The sequence below is a fragment of the Eptatretus burgeri genome, chromosome 4 (genome assembly GCF_056783735.1).
Source record: "Eptatretus burgeri isolate ZD-2024b chromosome 4, Ebu_testis_v1, whole genome shotgun sequence".
Taxonomy (NCBI): domain Eukaryota; kingdom Metazoa; phylum Chordata; class Myxini; order Myxiniformes; family Myxinidae; genus Eptatretus; species Eptatretus burgeri.
In genome coordinates, this window is record NC_140964.1 from 58,200,221 (window position 1) to 58,223,737 (window position 23,517).

Sequence of the window (23,517 nt, forward strand, 5' to 3'; positions counted from 1 at the left end):
AAGATGGCGGCGACAGCCTCCTTTTGTCGCACCGCTCACGCACCAGCCTCGGCGTGCGTTCAGTTGCCGTAAGGTCGACGGCACAGGAAAGAAAGATCTATGGTGTGTTCCAGCTGGTTTCTCACAAGGTCCAGTATGCGAATCCAGGCCTGGCCCGAACACCAGACTAGGCCAATCTCGGTGTTGGGCTCCACAGGCGGATCGATGGGATGAAAGACGTGTCAAGCCATGCAGGGAGTCAGGACAGTCAGAGGCTCTGTGACTGGACTCAGGATGAACCTGTGGATGACCTCAGGCTGGATCCATAACCGAGGAGGAACAGCTGACCAAACCACTCCTCATGAAGCAGATCGCAGACTGACCTCAGGCAGTTCCTCTTGCCTTTCGGGGCGGGCCTTTTCAAGACCGCCTCCAGGGAAACACATTCACACTCTATGCACACAACTTAACATTCGAATTATGGATTTGAATAGGAGGGCATTCAATTTTACTTTTTAAAATTTCAATTTTTGGGGGGGCATTTCTACATGCGCGTTGACCTAGTTTAGTTTATTCAATCGTGGTTCAGTAGAGTCTGATCCGTTTTGACCTACAATGAATAGGATATCAGGTTCACTTAAGTGACCCAGCAGTATTGGCGGCAGAGGTTTTGCACTCTACTGAGTGCTCCCCCTCGAGTTGTCTCTGTTGCAATGTACATTCGATAATTTCGATTTTCAACTACCAACGTAGCTGAGGCATTGAGCGATTGAGCGTTGTTTTTTAACACCATGTAACAGTGCCGCCGGAAGGTCATAATATGGCAGACTGTGGAATCCGAACGCAAACGAAAAGGAATCATGGAGATTTTTAACAACACCGTGCCAAACCGTTTTAAAACGGACAAGATCTGTTCGCTTTTAACGAAAGGCGGTAAATTTGATAAAGTGACTTTCACCGCCGGTGAGTCCAACATACTAACGCTAACGAAAATATCTGGCGGTAAAGACAAACCGGTTTTAACCGCCTGAGCGACGTAGCGCTCCTCGGAAAGGAAAACAACAACTCGTGGGTTCATCTTTGAAGCTGCTAACACATTTTCGAAACCAACGAGTTCTCCCAAGCCTGTCACGACGTCCTCAACCCGAACCCCGTCGGGTGGACAAACTAATACCCCATTCTTACGAGTAAGTGACTCGTAAATGCTATTCTGCAAACGACTGTTTGCCATAGCTGAAAACAAAAGAAGAGTTTTTAAGTTTAACAAAGGAAAACCGTCACAAGCAACCAGAAAGTGGGGTCAAATGAAGTATAAGGGAAAAGAAGAGTATAAGGAAGAAGCTAAATCACCGATAAACGGCAGGCCTATGAAAACAAGGCAGATGAAAAGTAGGCCCAGAAACCGAAGGTTTCAAGGAAAACCCACAAAGTACCTACCGAGCGCGCTCTCTCTCTTTCTCGTCTCAGCAGGAAGGGAAACAGGGGAAAAAAAACTCCACAAACACGTACGGGGATACAGAGGGAAAAGAAATGGGGATAGGAACAACACAGTACTCACAGCTGCACACACGGAGCCGCCATGACGCCACAACCACGCACGACTCACCAACGACCAGCAGGGGGTGAGAGAGAGAGAGAGAGAGAGAGAGAGAGAGAGAGAGAGAGAGAGAGAGAGAGAGAGAGAGAGAGAGAGAGAGAGAGAGAGAGAGAGAGAGGGAGAGAGAGAGAGAGAGAGAGAGAGAGAGAGAGAGAGAGAGAGAGAGAGAGAGAGAGAGAGAGAGAGAGAGAGAGAGAGAGAGAGAGAGAGAGAGAGAGAGACAGAGACAGAGACAGAGACAGAGACTCAGAGACAGACAGCTGGATAGAGACAGAGAGGCAGAGACAGAGAGAGCCACAGAGTGACAGAGGTGTGGGAGGAGAGTGCTGCACTTTCTTCGGAGTGGGGAGTCAGTCAATATATATATATGTATATATATATATGTATATATATATATGTATATATATATATATATATATATATATATATATATATATATATATATATATATAGTTTTTTTTGTCTTCCTTTTGCTGTAATTTTAACACAAAAAATAGAAGTAAGCCGATTGACCAGTGCTTGAATTGAGATGGAATACCAGACCTCGAAAGCTTTGACACATGAAACCACCTTCGTGGACACATTAAGCAATGACCAAAAGTGAAAGTCGAGGTGCATGGAAACTGCTACGCCCTGATTTTCTCAGTTTGCTTGGATCTCATGACACCCATAAGCCAAACATGAATTCGCCCAAACTGAGACAGCCGTTGCTTCGTCGTATGTACCCATGAACAAACGGACTCGCAAAGGGAGTACCTCTCCACCTGCTGTTCCATTGGCAAAGCATGGTGCCGAATCGCATTGACTTTTGTCATCGATGGGATATCCTGATAACAGGGTGCAGCACGCCTTTCCCTACTTTTATCAGCATGTTTTGGGAGTAAGGGAGTTGGGGTGGAGAATGGACAAGCACGCGGGGAAAGACCGGATGGGAGTCAGGTATGTGTGGGAGGACGAGTAAGAGGAGGGTGAGTGATTTACTGACATGCCATGGCACATTCCTTTCCTGTGAAATATAAAGTTTGAAGAATAACCAATATTTTTTAAACGTGAGAAATTGTTTGTGTTGTTGTTCATCTTTGCGAATCACTTTTGTTTACTGTCTTTTTCAATTTTATCAATAAATCAATTAGTTTGGTATTTGAAAGAAAGAGGAAAACAATGAAGACCTTCTTTTAAACTTCTGGAAGACAAATACGAAAAGATAACCCCCCCAAAAAAATGGTCTATGCCACAGAACGTGTTCAACATGGCCTGGAAAAAGTTCTAATGGAGCAAACGGGGTAATCAATTTGGTGCTGGAGTTTATAAGTATGAGTGCGCATGGACGCACGCGCACGCATTCACTGCACATCTTTTTTCATAAAGCTGTTCCTCGTAGCAAATATCTTTTTTTGAAGAGCAAAGACTATTTAAAAATAACTACGTGAATATTTGAAGTTTGTTGTAAATTATACCAATTCGACAACACCCTATATTTATCCTCTACCACCTCTGGGACCACCTTCATTGGTTGTGAGTCCCATCATCGACTGACCATTGTCAGTGGGTGGTGCCATCTCTTGGTCATACTGCTTATCCCAGCAAGGGAAGAGTGAATTCTTTCATTGTTTTGTCTTGATTGTGAATTTCATATTCTTATGTTATTTTCCACTATGTCCCTATCCGTTAGCCATAGTCTGGTCAATGAATTTAGTAACTGCATGTGATGCACTATGTAATCAGTTTATTTCATTTTTGACAAATGTTCACCATTTTTGAGAATGTTCATGAACAATTTGACAATGTTTTGAGCAAAGGCGGCTACCCTGGTTCTAGCATTCACGTAATTCTCTTTGCTCAATCGATTGCTGTCGTAGTATTAAAAAAAGAAAAAAAAAGTATATATATATATATATATATATATATATATATATATATATATGTATATATACATATATATATATATATATATATATATATATATATATATATATATATATATGTATATATACATGTAAACGGCAATACCCCTGGGCGCTCACCTGGTCGAATAATGATACTGAGGAGAAAGTCAACGTGAGACGTAAACAGCAAAATTTACCACTAAACCAATGTTATAGCAAATACCCATTTTGGGGAGCAGCCTCCCTCAACCCCTCACCCACCCCCACCACCGTAAACCCCCTCAGACCTGGATGTTTTCAATACCGTGAACAAACTTTGGTGCATCACATGGGTGATGAAGGTTGTGGTGAAGTTTCATCGGAATTGTGTATGTACTTTCTGAGAAGAAAGCAAATACCTATTTTGGGGCGGCAACCACCCCGTAGACCTCCATTGACCTCGATTTTTTTTTAAATGGCATGAACAAACTTTAGTACATCATGGGTAGTAAAGGTTGTGGTAAAGTTTCATGGTAATTGTTTGTGTGGTTTCTGAGAAGAAAGCAAATACCTATTTTGGAAGGCAACCCCCCATCTGTACATCCCCTTAGACCCCAACTATTAAAAGTGTGAATGAACTTTGGCACATCACAGGTGATGATGGTTGCTGTCAAGTTTCATCGAAATTGTGTGTATGGTTTTGGAAAAGAAAGCAATACATATTTCAGGGGGTAACCCCCTCCTCCGTAAACTCCCTTCGACCTCAATGTTTTTTAATTTCATGAACAAACTTTAGTAAATCATGGGTGATGAAGGTTGTGGTCAAGTTTCATATAAATTGTGTTTGTAGTTTCTGAGAAGAAAGGAAATAACTATTTTGAGGGGAAATCCCCCTGTAAGACACCCTTAGATCCAGATTTTTTTTTTTTTTTAATTTGTGGTATGAACAAACTTTGGTACATCATGGGTGATGATGGTTGTGGTCAAGTTTCATCAAAATAATGTGCATGGTTTCAGAGAATAAAGCAAATGCATATTTGGGGCAACCCCCCGTAAAGCCCCTCAGATGTTTATTTTTTTTTAAAATGCCATGAACAAACTTTGGTTCATCACAGGTGATGAAGGTTGTGGTCAAGTTTCATCGGAATTTTGTGTGTAGTTTCTGAGAAGAAAGCAAATACCTATTTTGGGGGGCAACCTCCTGTAAACCACCTTAGGGCTCCATTTTTTTAATGCCATGAACAAACTTTGGTTCATCACAGGTGATGAAGGCTGTGGTCAAGTTTCATCAAAATTGTATGTGTAGCTTCAGAGAAGAAGTGGAAAGTGTTTATGGATGTACGGACTGGCGGACGGACAATGTGCCATCCAGTAAGCTCCGCAGAATTAAGTTACAGTGAGCTAACCAAATGAGGAGTGTGATGTAACCAAGTTTGAATGCAAAACGGATATTCATGCTCTGCCAATGTTTTATCTCATGCATATTTATGCTCCACCCATGCGTTGCATCGACTCCTCGGCAAGCGGAGATTGCCCAGTTTGTTGGGACGTGTGAATATATCTGGAAAAAGAAGCAGTTTTTACAGACACACTTAGAGTGTTTTGAATCAAGAAAAAGTAATTTAAACCTCTGCAAGTGTTGGTTAAATTGCCTGGAGCATTCTTATTCAAGAATGGGGATGTGTCAGCCATTCTAGGATACTCCTCACATGCGAAATAAGTGGGGTTTTTTGATGATGTCACAGGTGGCTTGTTATGATATTGTTACGAATTTCGGTCCGCCCGGCGTGCGATCGGCCACGTAACTCCAATCGCGACCGCGTCGCCCACCGGAACGGACAATTCAGTCGTGACCCTCCTGGAGCTACCGCCAGGAGCGAGTCACAGGTGGGTCTTTCAACCACACCACAATCGTGCCAATCGGCCACCCGTGCAGGATAGGGTTGTTCGCCAAACTCGACCTACCTAAGTACCTGCGCGGGTAGTTGACCGGGCGATCGTACCTCGCCGCTGGCCGGCCTAGGACACGAACCGCTTAAGCGGTCCGTTCCGTACTTCAGTGATAACCGAGCGGTGTTATCGTCGGCCCTGACGGACGTGATTAGTTACCGGGTGCTTACACCCTTCTACCAATTCCTTCCGTGATGCAAGATGGAACTTTCAAACAAAGGAAAGGACGCAACGAAACGGGAAACAGTTCGACAAACACATTTATTACGCACTCAGACAAGGCAAGCACGTATTCACAGCCATACAGTAAGAATGCAATTTACAAGCAAGAGTTACAACCGAATAAAGCAATGTTTATTTACATGCACTTAAACAGTTTCTACTTTACAAGACACGGCGCCACAACACGCATTCAAAGAAAACACAAGAAAAGACCCCCTCATAGACAAGGGAGTAAGACTGGGCCCGTGCACCTAATGCGCGTGGAACCTGGATGAGCGGCCAGGTCCACGAGACCGAAGGGTCCTACCCGCACCCTCGTGGCGCGATGGTGGGCAAGCCGCGATGTCAGCGTAGCTGTGCCTGGCTTCGTGCCCCTGGCGTGGTCGGCGAGCGCTCTCCGGCGCTCCCCATCTGCCTTTCCCATCGGCTTCGAGCTCCGTCCCCCGACTCGACTGCCCCGCCGACACTGCTGACTTGACTGCCCCGCCGACACTGCTGCTGCCACTCCACTGCTCCCACTTGATTCTTGACTTTTTTGCCGACGTACTGCACCGCGAGCTGCGTTGTGCTCACGCTTATATAGCCCGGGGGAGGGGTGTCTGTAAATTTCTGGATCACAGCGGGTTTGGAGGCGGGGCTATGCCACCCGATGCTCAGTCATTGGATGGATGAAAAGGGGGCGTGAAGCATTCCTGATCCGCTTTTTGAGGCGAAAGAAACGCATTCACAACCCATGGCACGATGTGTGGTAGAAAGGCGGAGGTGGTGGGAGTTTGGTTGTTGGCGTGCATCGTTTGAGAATGGCGGTGAAGCGATGTTTGCGGGCTGGAGTTGTGGAGGTAAAGAGGCGAAGGTGGTGGTGTTTGAGTTGTAGTTGCTTGGGAATGATGTTGGTCGTGGTGATTTGGTTGTTGGGGGATGATTGGTCCAAAATAATGATAGAGAAAAGAAAAAGGGCTATCTCAAAGGATCGCAGCCCGGTGAACACGGAAATTCCCTCTAAACAACGGTGGGGAAATCTAACTACACATATACTTATTGTCATAACTGATCTAAGGACCCTTTATGGTGTATTGCGAACTTCCACAGCCGTAACAATATCATGATTGCATACGCCAAACACTTTATCCAATCAGTATGAAAATTTTTGAGGGCCATCTGAGGCTAAATTGTACGAGGGGAAAAAACACTTGAGGACGTAATCAGTCATGTGGTTTGGCAGTCATGTTTTTCTTAACATAAAAACCTTCAAAAATCTTCTTCTCCGAAACGGCTGAACATATTGAGGCGAAACTTCACAGGTATGACCACCTATCCATGAGGAACAAAAAGTTCTCCACCTATGACATTATTGGTCATATGGTTTGGCAGCTCTGATTTTTTTTTGAAGAATGAACCTTAAAAAAAAATTTCCTCTCCAGAACAGCTTGACAGATCGAGGGGAACTCCACCCATGGGTTCCCCAAGCCCTGGGGATTACAGGATGTTGACGAATAATTAAGCTGTCACGTGGTCTGGCAGCCATGTTGAAATGAATGAAGATCTTCAAAAAATTCTTTCTCTTGAACCACATCATCCATCAATGTGAAACTTCACAGTTATGATCAAGTTGTCATGGTGAATATGCATTTATATATCAACCTTATCGGATGCATGGTCTGGCAACCAGAACTATTTAAATGTTTTGAATCTGGGTTCACCGATTTAAATCAAAGTTGGTACTCGTATGTATAATGATGTGGGTGGAGGCATATCTGTCGAAGTCATGGCGTTTGAAGAGTGCCATTCTAGTTTCCTCCATGTTTTGGATCCAATCTGCCTCATTGTTGTATTTGTTTGGGTCCTCATAGATGATTGTTCAGAAATTTCCAAGTTTATCCTACTTGGGGGGATTTGATACATTTTGCTATCGTTTCCCTCGTTCACTGTCGAATATTTACCCTTGCTGAAGGAGAGGATGTTGTATTTGGGTCCGATTGTCTGTTTGTTTGTTTGTCTGTTTGCCTGCACAGAACTTTGGTGTTTTTCTTTACAATTGCCTGTCGGATTGAGACGAAATTTTCACCATAGGAGCGACTACTCATGAAGAATGTTTATTGATAATTAAGACGTCATAGATCACGTGGTGTGGTAGCCATGTTGGGAAAACCAAACAAATTTGGACCTCTGTATCTCTGAAACCACACCAAGAAAAAAATTGAAACTTGGCACACGGCAAGTACTCCTCACGGGGAATACAAGGAAATCAGACACAGGAAATCAGACACAGGGGAGGGGGCATGGGCTTGGTTAAAAAACACACAAGATCACCCACACAACACCCCTTGACGAGACCCCCACCAACAGCACTCCGTACTCATGCACACAATCACCCATCAATGCTCAAGCTACTGAAAAGTCCTGCCAACATCCCGATACCCCTCGATCTCCATAACTTCCAGGTACCTATATAATTCCAATTTAAACTTATCTCCTGTTTCTGCTGCCACTACCTTCCCAGGGAGGCCATTCCATGTATTCACTACTCTCCGAGTAAAAATCCCCTGCCTTGCTACCGTCTTAACTCTCATCTTCTTTAATCTCAGGCTGTGGCCTGTGGTCCTATCACTGTTTACTCTGTTGAATAAGTCATCTCCACTTATATCCATAGCTTTCATGATCTTCAACATCGCCATCAAATCTACTCGTAACCGCCTCCTTTCTAGTGTATAAAGCCCTGTCTCCTTCAGCCACTCCTCATAGTTGAGTCGAGCTAGGCCCAGCATCAAGGTAGTAGCCTGGCACTGAACCCTCTCAATGGCATCTATGTCCTTCGTGAATTGTGGTGACCAAAATTGCACACAATATTCTAGATGTGGCCTTCACTAAATTCCTGTACAATGTGAACACCACCACTTTTGATTTATAAATGATCCCCCTCCGAATACAACCGAAAACCATATTTGCTTTACCTATCGCTGCCTGCTTACCTCCCATATCTACTACCACCCCCAGATCCTTCTCCTGTGTGACAGGCACCAAAATTACCCCTTGCATCCTGTAATCTCTATTTTCATTATTTCTCATCCCCAGCACCTTACACTTGCTCAGGTTAAACTCCATCTGCCAATCTTTTGCCCAATCTATGCAAGTATCAATACTTTCCTGAATCTGATCACCACCCCCTCTGCTATCGACTTTACTCTCAAGCTTTGTTATTTTGGAAAGCCTACTCTTCACTACATTATCCAAATCATTGATGTAAATGATGAATAGTCATGGTCCGAATCCTGATCCATGAGGTACTCCTCTACTTACATCCTCCCACTCACAGCCACTCTTTGGTTCCTACCACTAAGCCAGTTTGCAATCCAATTATCTACCTGACCAGCCACTCCACAAGCGCTCACTTTAACTCACAACCTCCGATGTGTTACCTTGTCAAATGCCTTCTTAACGTCTAGATATACTATGTCCACTGCCTTTCCCACATCCACCCAATCAGACACTGCCTCATGGAACTCTAAAAGATTTGTTAGACAGGAACTACCTTTAGTAAACCCATGCTGACTACCTTTAACTCGTTTGTATTTATTTAAATGGTTCCTCATCTAGTCCCTAACTAATATATCCAACACTGTCCCCACAACTGAAGTCAAACTAACAGGTCTATAGTTTCCCAATTCTTCTCTGGATCCTTTCATAAATAATGGTGTTACATTTGATATGCTCCAATCCTCCGGTACCTGTCCTGACTCCAGTGAGCAATTGAAAATATCTGTTGATATCTCACTTACCTGCTCAGCCACCTCCATCAATACTCTCGGGTGCATACTATCTGGACCTGGAGCCTTATCTTCTCTTTGATTACCGAGCTCTTCCTTTACTTCCTCCACTCCAACCTGGATCTTTTGTAAAAGCCCTTCCTCACCTCCTTGAAAGGTACTCTCAGCTTTTGGCAAATCTCCTGACTGCTCTTGTGTAAAAGTTGATGAAAATACCTGTTTAATAAGCCTGCCATCTCACTTTCCTCACTCACCCTCTCCCGGTGCTGTTCCTCAATGGGCCCACACTGGTCCCTACTCCCAACCTGTTATTTTCCCCTGATGTACTTAAAGAAAGCTTTGCTATTATGTTTAATATTCTTAGCCATGTCCTTCTCATACCCTCTTGGCTTGCTGAGTTATTTTGTTAAATTGCCACTGTTAACTAAAGTGATAGAAATCTAATTCCAGTCCTGTTAATATAAACCCAATAAATGCCTTCTGCTTCTCCTTAATATCATTCCTTATCTCACTGCTCAACCACCCTGGCCTCTTTCTCCTTCTAGTTTCAAACCTCCTTGGAATGTACTTACTCTGCACTCCACACATTTGCTCCTTGAAGGTTTCCCATTTCTCTGATGCCGATTGTCCTGTTGTTTGCTTCTCCCAATCAACATCACCCAACTCTCTCCTCCTACCCTCAAGTTTTGCCTTCCTGAAATCTAATAGCCTTATCTTACTATCCTGAACTCTAACCCTTAGCAGAAACTTTGCACGCACAATGTTATGGTCAATTGCTCCCTACCTCCACCATATTGGGATCATTACTTAAAAAGAGGTCTAACGCTGCACCCCCCCTCGTGGGCTTATCTACAAACTAGGTTAAGAAGCAATCCTGGACTAAATCCAGGACTAAATACAGGAAATCCTCATCTGCTCTGCCCTTTCACTGTTCCTGGACCCAATCTATCCCTGGCAAGTTAAAATCCCCATCATGAATACTCTTCCCTTACCACATGCCCTTTTGAATTCATCATGCACTCCTTCCTCCTTCATACCAGGATCCCTATAAAAGCGTCCCACCAGTATCTCACTGTTTTTACAATCTCTACCCATACAGAATCCTCTCCATTAATTCCCTCCTTCATGTCACCCCTTTCTCTTGATGAATTTCTTGAATTCCAGGAAGGCCGTCCTTTACCTACATTGCTGCTCCTCCTCCAATTCTCTCCTCCCTATCACACTGATACACCTTGTAGCCTTCTAATCCTGTCCTCCAGTTACTCTCGCCCTTAAACCATGTCTCACTTACTGTAACATATCATAATCCTCGCGATCTACTTTGACTTCAAGCTCTTCCATTTTATTTTTTAAACTCCTGACATTGGTGTGGAATATGTTTAACTTTTCCCTTTCTGAAATTATATTTTCCTGCCTGGCCTTACTCATCACAATTACATTATGAGTTCCATCCTTAATACCTTCCCCACCCTCCACTGACCTAAAAAAAGCTTGAATTCCTTCCTCAATTCCCACTGCAAACCTTTCTGCCCCTTTCTATTTCGCATACGGCCATCATTCCGGAAACACTCCCTCTGTCCCTGAAATGATTCCCACTGTTTCTTAAATGTAAATCCTTCCTCCCTAGACCATTCTTCCAGCCATTGGTTGACGTTTTTCGCTCTGCTCATAATTTCTATATTGTTTCCTAATCTTGGGAGAATCCCAGAAAACATGACCTCACAACCCTTTGCTTTCAGCCGCTGACCCAATATCCTGTATCTATTTTTCAAAACCGTTGAGGAAACTTACCTTAAATCATTTGCTTCCCGGTGTACTTCAACCAAATTCTTCCTGCCATGACCCGATACAACGTCGTTTACCCTTCATCCAATGTCCCCAACTCCTGCTCCTTCAAAACCCAACAGAAACCTATGTCTACGATCCTTCCTGCAGAATGAAGAATCTACATATTTCATCGTCTCATCACCCACAACAACCGTCTCCCATACCTTATTTCTACCAATTTCTATTGCTGCACCTTCACCACTCCCTACACCCTCTGCACAACCACTGCCTGCACCTGCTACATTATCACCACTACCTGCCCCCGCTGCATTGTCACCACTGCCTGCCTTTACTGCACTGTCACCACCGCCTGCCCCTGCTGCACCATCACCACTGCCTGCCACTTTACTTATTCTGCAGCGGGTGCAGAATAAGTGTGATTTTTTTTTATGGTGGAATAGGCGCCTTCATTGTGATATTACAATTGCATATCGTTACCCTTATAACTAAAGTGCCTTAGCTTCATCAACGAATAAAATGACAGACACTTTTGTTATGAGGGTGACCATATATAGAATGCCACATCTGATCAGTATGAAAAATTTTGAGGGTCATCTTGAGATTAAATTGTCCACAGAAAAAAATTTCATGACATCATCGTCACGTGATTCGGCAGCCATTTTTTTATTATTATTTAATCCTCAAAAATATTCTTCTGTGAAGTGGCTGAACAGATCGAAGTGAAACTTTACTTGCATGACCGCCTAGCCACGGGGAACAAAATGTTCACACATATGACATCATAGGTCACATGGTTTGACAGCGATATTGGATTTACCCAAAAGCCTATAAAAATCTTCTTCTCCAGAATGGACAGATTGAGGGGAAGCTTCACACAAATGTTCCCCAAGCCTTGGGTGTAAAAGTTGTTAAGGAATATTTGATAGGTCACATGGTTTGGCAGCCATATTGGATTAAATTAAAATATTAAATAACGCTTTCTCTGGAACCACTTTATCAAGAGACGTGAAACTTCAAAATTATGATCTCGTCGTGATGGGAAATTATGATCTCGTGGTCATGCTGGATGGATTTGAGTGAACAGATGTAATATGTGAAATGAAAATCCTATCCAGGTTCTTCCTGACTTCATCTTTGCTTTTTGCTTGTTCGGGTTCCTTCTGATTACTCCAATGCAGGACTGTACCTATTTGTTCTTCCATTTGTTTTTAATTGAATTTATTTTAATCCCATTCTGAATTCAATTGAATAATAAAAAACGTCATGGGTCAGGGTCAGGTGTCCAATCAAAGATGGGTTGAATCAAAGCGGGACGTCTTGGTACCCAGTCATCACTGCCAGCAGTTATAAAGGGGCAGTTCTAGTTATGTCTTTTATTAATTACTTTACACACCAGTATACAAACATCACACAAAATACACCACACAAAACTACACAAACACCACACAAAACAAGTCCTGCGAGGGTCTGCAATCTCTGATTGCTCTTATTCTTGTTTTGGGTTATTCTCAAACATGTGGTTTTGTTTTTTCCCTTTGTTGACTTTGTCGTCGTTTTTTAGAAATCTTCCTTGCTAGAATTAGGTCATCTCTTCGAGCATGACCGAATAATATGGGTATCGATGTCCTTCGATCCTTCCGTCCGTTCACAATGAAGTTGAAGCGGGAGATCTGGTCATTAGTGATCCTGATAGAGGTCGATGAGATGTACACGATGGTATGACTTTCAAGGTCACCGAAGGTCAAGGTCAAGGTCAAGGTCACGAGGTCTTTGAAGTTGCGAAAATGACGATTTTCAAATTCTATCTCCTCCGCCATTTCTCAAGCGATCTTGCATTTGATTGTGGCATATGAATCTATGGGACAATATCTAAATTTTGATCAGGCCGGATTTTCGATATTCGCTTTCGTGTCACATGACTTCAAAGTTGGCAAAAAATGTGAAAATGACGATTTTCAAAATCTATCTCCTCTTACATTTTTCAAGCAATCTTGAATTTTATTGTGGCATATGAATCTATGGGACAATATCTAAATTTGGTCGGGCCGGATTTTCGATATTCGCTTTCGTGTGACGTGACTTCAAACTTGGCAAAAAATGCGAAAATGACGATTTTCATGCGAAAATGACGATTTCAAAATCTATCTCTTCCGACATTTCTCAAGTCATCTTGAATTTAATTGTGGCATATAAATCTATGGGACAATATCTCAATTTTGTCAGGCCGGATTTTCGATATTCGCTTTCGTTTTTGCGTCACGTGACTTCAAAGTTTGCAAAAACTGCCCTACATTCAGGAGGCTATATATTTTTTTTCTCGCAGAGATGACCGTCACTCCCGCACGGGGGTAATTTTTTCTACTTTGAGTTTGCTTTCAGCAACCATTACCTCTAGGTCTTTATTTCTAATTTTTATTTTATTTTTTTGATTCTCCTCATTAGCTTTGGGCTTTGATTTGCCTTTATAGATTGTTGTGTTTGTCCCGTTTCCTCTCTCAGTTGCTCCCTTTGTTTCTCTAGTTTCCGTTTCCATGTGGTGCCTGTTCTTTGTCCATGTGGGCTGGTTTGCTCTTCTTGCAGTATTGTTGTCTGTTAATTTTTCTGGTATGAGCAGTGCCGCTGCAAAGCTCACGGTATTGAGGTCCTTTAAGGGGGATGATTTTGGTCCTAATTTCCTGAGTGCTCTGTTGGTTCTCCTCCTGACACGAGTATATTTTCCCATTAGTTGTTTTCTATTCTGTTTCGTTCTGGTCTTTCCCTGAGTGGTGTCAATGTCAACTCTTTTGTTTGACAGCTCTTCTTTCAGTCTAGGCTGCTCATCATCATCCTCATCTTCTCTGCACAGTTTTTGCTCTTGTCTTCCTCCTCCTCATCATTGACCACACTTGCTCTTATCCCTTCTGTCGTGTGTGCATGAGAGAGGGAGAGGAAGAGGGAGAGGGAGAGGAAGAGGGAGAGGGAGAGAGAGAGAGATGGATGAATGTCAAGTGATATCATAATGTGTGCATGAGAGAGATTTTTTTTTGGGGGGGAGGGGGGGGGAAGTTAATAGGAGGCAAAAAATATCAGAAGAGAATAGAGGTGAAAGATAAGGAGATGGTGATGAACTGGCGACTTGAAGCCCCGAGGGAAAAGTGGGACTAAATTGACTCAGGAAGGTGGAAAGCAGGAGGAAAAAAATAAACAACAAAGGAGTGCAGGTGAGCAGTAAGCACGGATTTTGGCAGGTTGCAAAGGAAGGGTTTCAAGGAAGAACGTGTGCATTCTTGAGGGGCTGGAGATTTGGAACAAAGTTATTGGACACTAATAAATACCTTATCATCGGTGTTTTGTTCTCTGCTTTGCTGATACATTGCACCACTGCCAAAGGCAGAGAATACACAAGATGGTTTGACATTGACCGTCCAAGCTTTTGTCAGGATACTGGCACAAAATGTGCTTTACTCATTCTTTTTGAAAAAAAAGTAGAGTGGGATATTTCATGTCCACTGGTGAATGCTCCAGCAAATGGTACATTTGGCTTAACGTCCCTTTGACAGAGCACTCAATGATACAGCACCCTTCGTTGCTCGTTTAAAAATCAGTAACTATTACAAGATCCACAACTTATAGTGTTCTATTTTATAGCTTCTTGATGATTTTTAGATTGGGAAGGCTCAAGAACATATGTGCCTAATCATGTACCAATGATCCTAACAAGATTGCAGGTATTCCCATCTCAGGACATTAATTTCACATGAAGATTCAGTTGTCGAAACATCACAATATGACATTGATGACCACTTTAGCAAAATTCAGTTTCCAGCACATTCAAGGTGCTGTTAAATAAAGGTAAATATTATTTGTCCAGCAACAAAATATAGAAGCGAACGATAATTTTTTTTCAAAAATTAGGTGGCAAAAGCACATTTGAAAGCAATGAAAATTCTTTCTTTTTTTTGCCATTTGAGGAACATCCTACTTGACTGGTTTTAAGAGTGCATTGGTCACTCAAAGTCCGATTTTGAGGAACCATATTTGCAGCTGCTCATGAGATCCCATCCATAGGCAGGATTTCAAAAAGGTCAGAAGGTGTGCGGTGGAGAAGGGGGAGGTGGTGTCGAGTCCTTAAACATGTTGAAGAATACATGACCTGTACGGTAGGTGAGAAGCAATAATGGAGTGTCTTGAAACATTATATGTCAAGAAAAAAAAAACTCAATTTTTGTATGAATGTACAATTGTTGACTCGAGGGACTTTATGAATCAAGATACGGCAATGCAAGTGGTTATGAATAAAGGGAGCTCCATTTATTTTACTGTTCTGCTCCCTCCACCCCCAGCCCCGATCTGCCTCTGACACAGCTGCAGTAAATCGCTAAACAGTTGTTATGCTAGTTTTCAATGGACATTGTAAATGTGTTTTTGGGTTTAAATCCCAGCTTGGTCTCTCATATGGCAGTATAACATATTCAAAATTATTTACTTACAATTACAAATTCCAGTTTATTGTAATAAATTATATCGCCATTGAACATGCAGTTAAACAAGAGAATGGGTTTCACGTAAGGAAAGTTTTTAAAAAAATTTTAAATTTAACTTCTAGTGAGTGCTAAGGGACATTTTACATTTGTATTTAGAGGCAAACTGGGAACTGGGAACATTCTGCAGAGCCATACAGATGGAGGAAAGTATATCATAAAGTACGGCACACTGCAATAACTTATGAAAATAGTTATAAGCTGCACAGTGAATCTTTATTTCTTTACTCGGGCCGGTCTGTTTGGTGTTCCAAACAGACCAAGCAAAGGGAATGTTGGGTAATGGGTAATGAATAAACGATTCACTGTGCATCTGAACAATGAGCTAGCTCATGGTATTATGGGGGCACAGGTTCATATATCAAATGCACTGTGTTGAATTGTTTGCTGACTAATGCCCTTGGAATTCAGAGCAATATACATTGATGTCTCCTACTCTTTTTGGTGTCTCTTGTACATCTCCATGAGCCAAATGTAAAAAGAAAATCGAATTTTTAATTCTGTGTTCAAAGTCTCCTGCTTTGATGAATAAGTGTACGCAGTGCTTTAGACAATAATTATTGAGATGTAAAACTCTTACATAGCTCTGAGTCCTGGCTAGATGTAGCTTGTTTAGGGGGAGACATTTAAGGTGGAAAGGCACCTTATGATAAGTGACTACTTTGTGAAGCCACACTATGAACCTGTCCATTCCAAGCCAATAGAGTAACCAGGGAGAGTTAGCTGCGGGTGAGGGGATGGGGGTGAGGATTAGAGAATAGGGAAGTAAGGGGGAGGTGGAGGCTCAGTTTATAAAAGGACTTGAAAAGGGCTGCCAGTCGCATGTTGCTACTTGGGATGATAGCAGTGCGGGCCACAATGACTGCCCTGAATGCGCCTTCCTCTAAAGTCAGACGACAAGTCTGCACATCAGGAGTCCATTTGAGGAAGGTACTCGTTTGCACAGAAATTCTTTAATGTATTTTTTGTTCATGGATTCAAGTCATATACACTTATCACTGATATCATGATATAATTTTAAAACATATATTTTTCATAGAAACTTTAAGTTCTTAGAATTATGGTAAATGACAGGCAGGTCCTCAGCTTAATTGAAAAATAACCCGAAAGTGCACAGAAATATTGGGGACAATATATTAAATAAATATTTGCACCAAATTGATCAGTTCTAACTGTTTGATAAGTTTTCAGAGTATTGGAAATGTATTTTGCCATTTATGCCTATTTGTTATTGAATATTTGATTGTGAAGTTTTTATGACTTTTTCACCTATGATGATATATCTGGGTATACTGATTCTCAATTCCCTTACCTGACTATAAACTGTCTGATTGGAGCTTCACAGGCAGGGCATTGCATCACAAATTGCGACGTCCCTCTAATGAACTGGGCATCCCATCTGCCAAGATGAACTGGTAGACTTTAAAGATCGCACAATGTCTTTCGCAAAATGTTGGCGACTTATCGCTAACACCCTGAGCAAGTTACAAATTCCTGTTCTGGCTGCCATTGGAAAGGCAATGGCAAACCTTCAACTGCAATCCTTACCATGAGACTGCTATGGCATCACTGAACCTGACCATGAGCAGAGCACCCAATAAAGAGATATTTCCATGCTGCTTCTGAAAAATTACCACATTTTCCATCATTTTTCAAACATGAGCTGTGGGTCAAATTGCACAGTAAGCGAATGTGTATAATTTTATTTGTGTGGTTTAGTGTAATTACATTGACCGATTTACATTATTGTTGGAATTTTAAAAGCTTTCCCGCATTATTATTGGATAATTAGACACTTTGACTAACATGCATGCTTAAACCCATGTATACTTACAAGATCATTCTTCTACTTGTGTAGTCCCTGAAGCCTCTTATGGAAAAACGGAGACGGGCGAGGATAAACGCCAGCCTTGCACAGCTCAAGGCTCTCGTTCTGGATGTCCCACGCTGCAATGTGAGTTATGGGGTTTTTTTTGCATCTTCTACTTATCTCAAAGGTTCGGCGTGTACCTGTTGTTCTTTCTGCTGATAAAATATGTGGAAATTATTATCTACATGCTGAAAAAACGTGGTGAAGGGGATCTATTTTAATTGGCTCTGTCTGTCTGTCTTTCACGCTATTTCCTCCGTTACGGTTCTGCAGAAATTCACCAAATTGGAGGTTATGAACATCACGTGGAAGGTGTGTAAGCAGCATCATTTTAGCCCTGCCACCCTCCTCCCCCGAGGCCCTGGGGCAGGGTCAAAAGGTCAAATACCAAAAATGCAATTATGGGCACATTTTCAAATGAAATTTAAAATATGCAGTCAACATTGGGGGACGCATGAAGTATTTAATGTTTGTTTTTTGTATTTGACCTCCGGTTCATGCCCCAAGCAAGAGGTGGGGACTTCTGGTCACAGCAGTCAAAACAGAAGATTTTTTTTTTCAACTCAAAATTTAATATTGGATCATTCCTGGTGGAACTTTTCATATTGTAGCCCGACCCCTGGTAAAGATTTCTTCAATTCATTGAGCTCTAGACAGAGATCTGAAAAAAATTTGAATCAAAGTAAAATCAAAGTAAATTTTTCGTAAATATATTTTTTATATGTATTTATTTACTTTTATAGCGACCTAACGCCCGTTGACCTGCTTGCATATATAAATCACGTGCGGGACAAAGATAGTAGACGATGGACAATCAATCACATATCGTAAATGGGAGATGGGATTCGGTGGCCTCTCTGTATTCTACCGCCTCTTTTTTGATCTTGCACCCTCTGCCCACTCTTGTCTCTGTCCCTCCCATGTTTCTGGAGGGTGTACTGTGTCTGCCAGTAACACTCTTCTTGTGAAACTCCCAAAATCCAGTCTTACTGCTCACCTCCACTCATTTGTTCCTCTTTTATCACACCTGTGAAACCAACTTCCCAAGTATGTTCAGTCCCATTATTTCCTCTTAGGCTTCAAGCCAGCTGTTCACAACTACCTCACGACTCCGATCCATACTCATGATCTCTTCCACCCCCAAATTACCCCATTCTCAAGCACTTCTTTTTCCAGGTTATTGTGATTTTTTGTGTGTGATCCCTTCTGTGTGTGATTGTGTGTGTGTGTGTGTGTGTGTGTGTGTGTGTGTGTGTGTGTGTGTGTGTGTGTGTGTGTGTGTGTGTGTGTGTGTGTGTGTGTGTGATTGTGATTGTGATCCCCTCCACCTTTTTGCTGTGTTTCATTTAGCTTGTGTGCACCTTGTTCACCCCATGTTTCCTTCTCCCCCTCCCCTTCATCTCACTTCCACTCTGCTGTTGGTGTTTCCCCCTTTCCATTTTGCTCTAGCTCTACCATGAGCCTCAGTCTTGAATACCAAAAAATAAAAAAATCAAGAGCCAGGGGTTTAAATGCAAACACTGGATAACTTGTATTTTTCACAAGATCCCACCAAAGCCAAATATCTCATGTTCTTTTGTTCCAGCAATCGCGCTGCTCAAAGCTGGAAAAGGCTGACATCCTGGAGATGACAGTGACACATTTACAAAACCTGCATGATGTTAGGTTACAAGGTAAGGCAACTTCAGTTTCCATGTTTAATCATCACTTTTGGTGATTATGAGACCTTCAAACTTGTGACGATCCCGATGATAAAAGTTCACCGATCAGTTAAAAATGCAATTTGTATTACAAATAACTTTGTTCAATATTTGTAGTTTACATCATACTAAAATATGCAATTTGGTGGCTGACTGTCTGACCAGGATACATTTGGTTGTGACTAATCCAATCTCAACCAAGCTTGCCAGGGGGACTCGGAGTCACACAGCAGAAGTTGCAGTGACTTTGTTTGCCCCTCTCCCAAAGAGGGTTTTCTGCCTTGGACGAACTCCGTGTTAAGGTGGATAATTAGCTTATCATCGCATTTTGGCCATACAATTCGCAGGCGTACGTAAAAATTATTATGACCACAAACTATTCACTCAATTCTGTCCCACATATAATTGCATTTTTAAACATTCACTATTGTTGTTTAACACCAAACTGAAATAAATTTGGAGAAAATCCAACATTAACCATGTTTCAACTGATTAACCACAAAGACTGTGGTGAGCAACTGCCTCAGCACAGACTTACAACTGCCTTACCACAATCTTTACACATGTACTTTAGCCTAAAGACCACTTTGGTCTTTCGGTTAAAACACCTGTGTTCAGCTTTATCAAACTGTGTTTTGATTTTTTAGATCCTCGTGGAGGATCTCTAAGTCTTACTCACGTTGTTGTTGTTCTTCATCTTCTTCTTGTGGACTTTTTTGTTTCACAGCCTTCAGTTTTCATCGAAACTTCCTGAAACTTGGCAAATATATGTAAAAATACTCTGCGCAGACAGTAACCATCTCCGATTTTGAAAATTCCTCGTAGAAAAAAAGTGATGACGTCAAAATATCTTCACTAATGGAAATCGCGTAAAAAATTATCTCCGAAACTCGGCAAGCTTTTTGAATTCTGTTTGCGGGACTCGAACAGGGCATTAGCAGAGATGAATTACCGCACATATGATACATCACTATGACGTCATATAAATTTTCATGACGTCATTCCTATTTTTTGACATTTTTTGTTTCACAACCCAAATTTTCATCGGATCTTCGTGAAACTTGCCATGTATATGCAGAAAGCCCACGCGCAGGTCGTAACCATCTCTGATTTTGGAAATTCTTCCTAGAAAAAAAGTTGATGTCATAATATCGCTGCTAATGGAAATCACCTATACCATTATCTCCAAAACTAGGCAAGCTGTTTGAATTTTGTTTGCGGGAATCAAGCCGGGCATTAGCACAGATAATTTATCGCAAACCTGATACATCACAATGACGTCATATTCGTTTTTATGACGTCATCATTAAGAAGACGAGGATCTTAGCTCATTTGAGCTTGTTTTTATTTGTTTGTCGAAAAAGGTATTCTCATTTCAAACATCCATGACTAAGACTAAAGCTTTAACATTTTAGCTTGAACCATATCCCAGTAAGGTTGTTATTGTTAACTCTTTGGAGATTCATTATATCTCACTAATTTATGATTGCATCATTTTGTTATTCATCTACAAGCTGCAGTTAAGCTACAAGCTGCATCGGAAAAGTAAAATAATGTGAAAGTAGATTTATGCTCATTGTACCTTTACCCACAGCTTTTGATATTTGTATTGTCTTTCTGTTATTCTCACAGAGCCAAACACCAAAGAAACCCCAGAAGAGTCGCAGGCACAGTTTAAGGCTGGATTTCAGGCCTGCATGACTAAGGTCGCTCTGTTCTGCAATTCCTCAACACAGAAACAACGTTACACAAGCCTCATTGGCTACCTGCAAACTCGTATGGAGAATCCAGACGTCACTGAAGTTTTTCAAAGATGTAGAACTCCACAAAATGGGGGTCCTGTACAGGAAGCCTCCAGGCTTTTGTGTGAGAAGAGCTGTGGCCCCGAGAAAGGGAATTTTGAATGCCAGATGGCTGAAGACGTGGACAGTGTTGGAGACATGGTGGATATGCATAATAAAAAGTGCTCCTTGCATCAGACAACTGAGAATTACAGCAAAATCAAGCAGTGCACAGGAGCAGTGGACAATAATGGTGATATTAAAATATCTGAGACCGAGGACGTGGTACATTTGCAGAATGACCATTCTGATGATGTGGGAGGTGTGAGGAGCAGAGAGATCAGGCATTGTGATTTTGGAATTATAGAAACCGGAAAAGCTTTAGGTGATTTTGAGATGATGACCTCAATAATGTTTGATGAGTCTTGCAACAGTTCAAAGTTGGATCCTCTATGCCCAATCACCTGTACATTTCAATCCCTAAATTTTCCTTATGTCCTCCAAAATTCCGGATTTCAACAATACATCTGTGGTGAGATGATGACCTTTCCGAAATGCTGGTCTTGTCCATCAATGTTGTTTGGAGTTTCGTCTTCATCTTCTTCATCCCCATCTCCCCCACAACCGAGTATAATGTGGAGGCCTTGGTGATTATTCATTCATTCATTTGATTCGTATGCAGCCTGTGGCCACTGGTTGTATCATTGCTGGTTGCAGCCGTGCCCCTGTGGGTTGGAGCAGGAATTTTGCCCAAAGGAATTTTGAATTTGCCCAAAGTGCCAGCTATAGCTTGCCTACTCTTCACAAAGAACACCGTGGGATCTTTACCATCCACCAACTAATGCTGTCAGATGGGACACAGTTTCACGTCCATCAGAGGGACGACACCCACACTGATGCCTCACCCTGCTTGCAAAACACCAGGATGATAGTTTATAGCTGGGTTGAGATTCAAACCCAGGTTAGATGGCTGAGAGGTGAGTGTGCTTACCTCCAGGCCATCCTGCCAGTCTTTGGTGATTGTTGATAATAAAGGAAATATCGTTGATATTGTCTATTAGAATATCTATTGATGAGAGGAAGGGTTGAATTGCAAGAGATCTGGAAAGAGTAAAATGGAAAAGATTGATTTTTAAAGTGTTTGGAGTTTCTGTGCCAATATTAATGTGGTTCTTCTTACAATGAAGAGAATGAACATATAAAGCATGAAAGAAAAGAGGAAGGGGTTGGGGAGAGTGGTTGGGAAAAGGAAAGTCCTTCCAGGAAGACGATTATTATGGAACCCTGATTCCTGGACTTACAAGGAAGTTACAGTATATGGAGGAATAGGGCACCAGGTCCCTCATGCCTGTGCATTTCTGCCAATATCCACGTACTCCTCTAACCCCAATGCCTCTCAGTACCTATATAATTCCAGTTTAAAGCTACTGTATCAAACATTTCTGCTACCCATACCTTTCCAGGGAGACCAAATCCATGCATTAACTACTGTGTGAGTGAAATATTTCATCATGGTCCTCATGTTGTTTGATTCTATTTTCCTTAATGGATCGCATTTCATTCCCACCATTTCCATGAAGACCCCATGCACTTTGCTCTTTATTGTTGATGTTCAGTCATCGGGTACCAACCACCGTGAGGTTCGCGCCAACGACACCCCAGTGCACTGAGATGTTCACGCCGCCCTCCCAACACGTTCGCACCAGGTCCGTCCGGAACAGCACGCACACCCAAAATGCCCAAGCCAAGTCAGTCTGGAACAGCATGGCACACCCAGCACTCCAGCGCAGAAATCAGTGCTGGGTGTAGCACAATGTGTCATCCACGGGGAGGGGACGACGGCTGGCCAGCCACCAATGGTGAAAAGCCCAGGGGACACGAGTCAAGAATGAGCCCGCTCTTTTATGGCCTGGCTTGTGGCGTGTAGCCCTGCCTATGGTCACTTCTGATCCACTTGGATCACCCTCAATTGGTGGAATTATTTGGGAGCATCAGCACTTTCTGAACTGTTCTATATGTCCCCCTGATTGGTGGTATAATCAAGGGGGGAGATCATATTCTGGAGTGATTTGCGCTCACGCCTCGAATGGTGGAAATATTGAAGGGCTTGATCGCATGGTGGGTGATTCGATGTTTTGACAAGAACTGTGCTAAGCTTTCAGACCAGTTTGAGGCGGTTATTGCCACTCTTGTTGGCAAGAGTTATTGACGTATGGGGAGAAGAAGACAGCTGGGAAAGAGCACATGTAATGGGACAGAAAAATAGGTATGAAAAAGAAATATTACAAAAACAACACATTAGTCACATGTAGTATGATAAACTTACTAAACAAGAAAAAGAGCTATTAGAGATTGCAGAACCTTGCCAGGACTTTTGTGTAGTGTTTGTGTAGTTGCATAATTAACAAGCAAACAATAAAGATGACGTCATAAAGAGGAACCTGGAAAGGATATCCATTTCAGCTGCTGCTCTTCTACCCT

General features: G+C 42.2%; 1 protein-coding gene across 2 annotated transcripts in view; it reads left to right on the forward strand.

Moving 5' to 3' along the window:
* The window catches only part of LOC147028128 (uncharacterized), a 145,152-nt gene extending 123,068 nt beyond the window's left edge, over positions 1-22,084 (forward strand). For both annotated transcript variants that reach the window (XM_085878228.1, XM_085878229.1), the window contains 3 exons: positions 17,544-17,639; positions 19,141-19,228; positions 20,888-22,084. In XM_085878228.1, the coding sequence (XP_085734354.1) occupies positions 17,544-17,639; positions 19,141-19,228; positions 20,888-21,687 (984 nt within the window). In that variant the 3' untranslated portion in view covers positions 21,688-22,084. The remainder of the gene's footprint in view (positions 1-17,543; positions 17,640-19,140; positions 19,229-20,887) is intronic.
* The last annotated feature ends 1,433 nt before the right edge of the window (positions 22,085-23,517 follow it).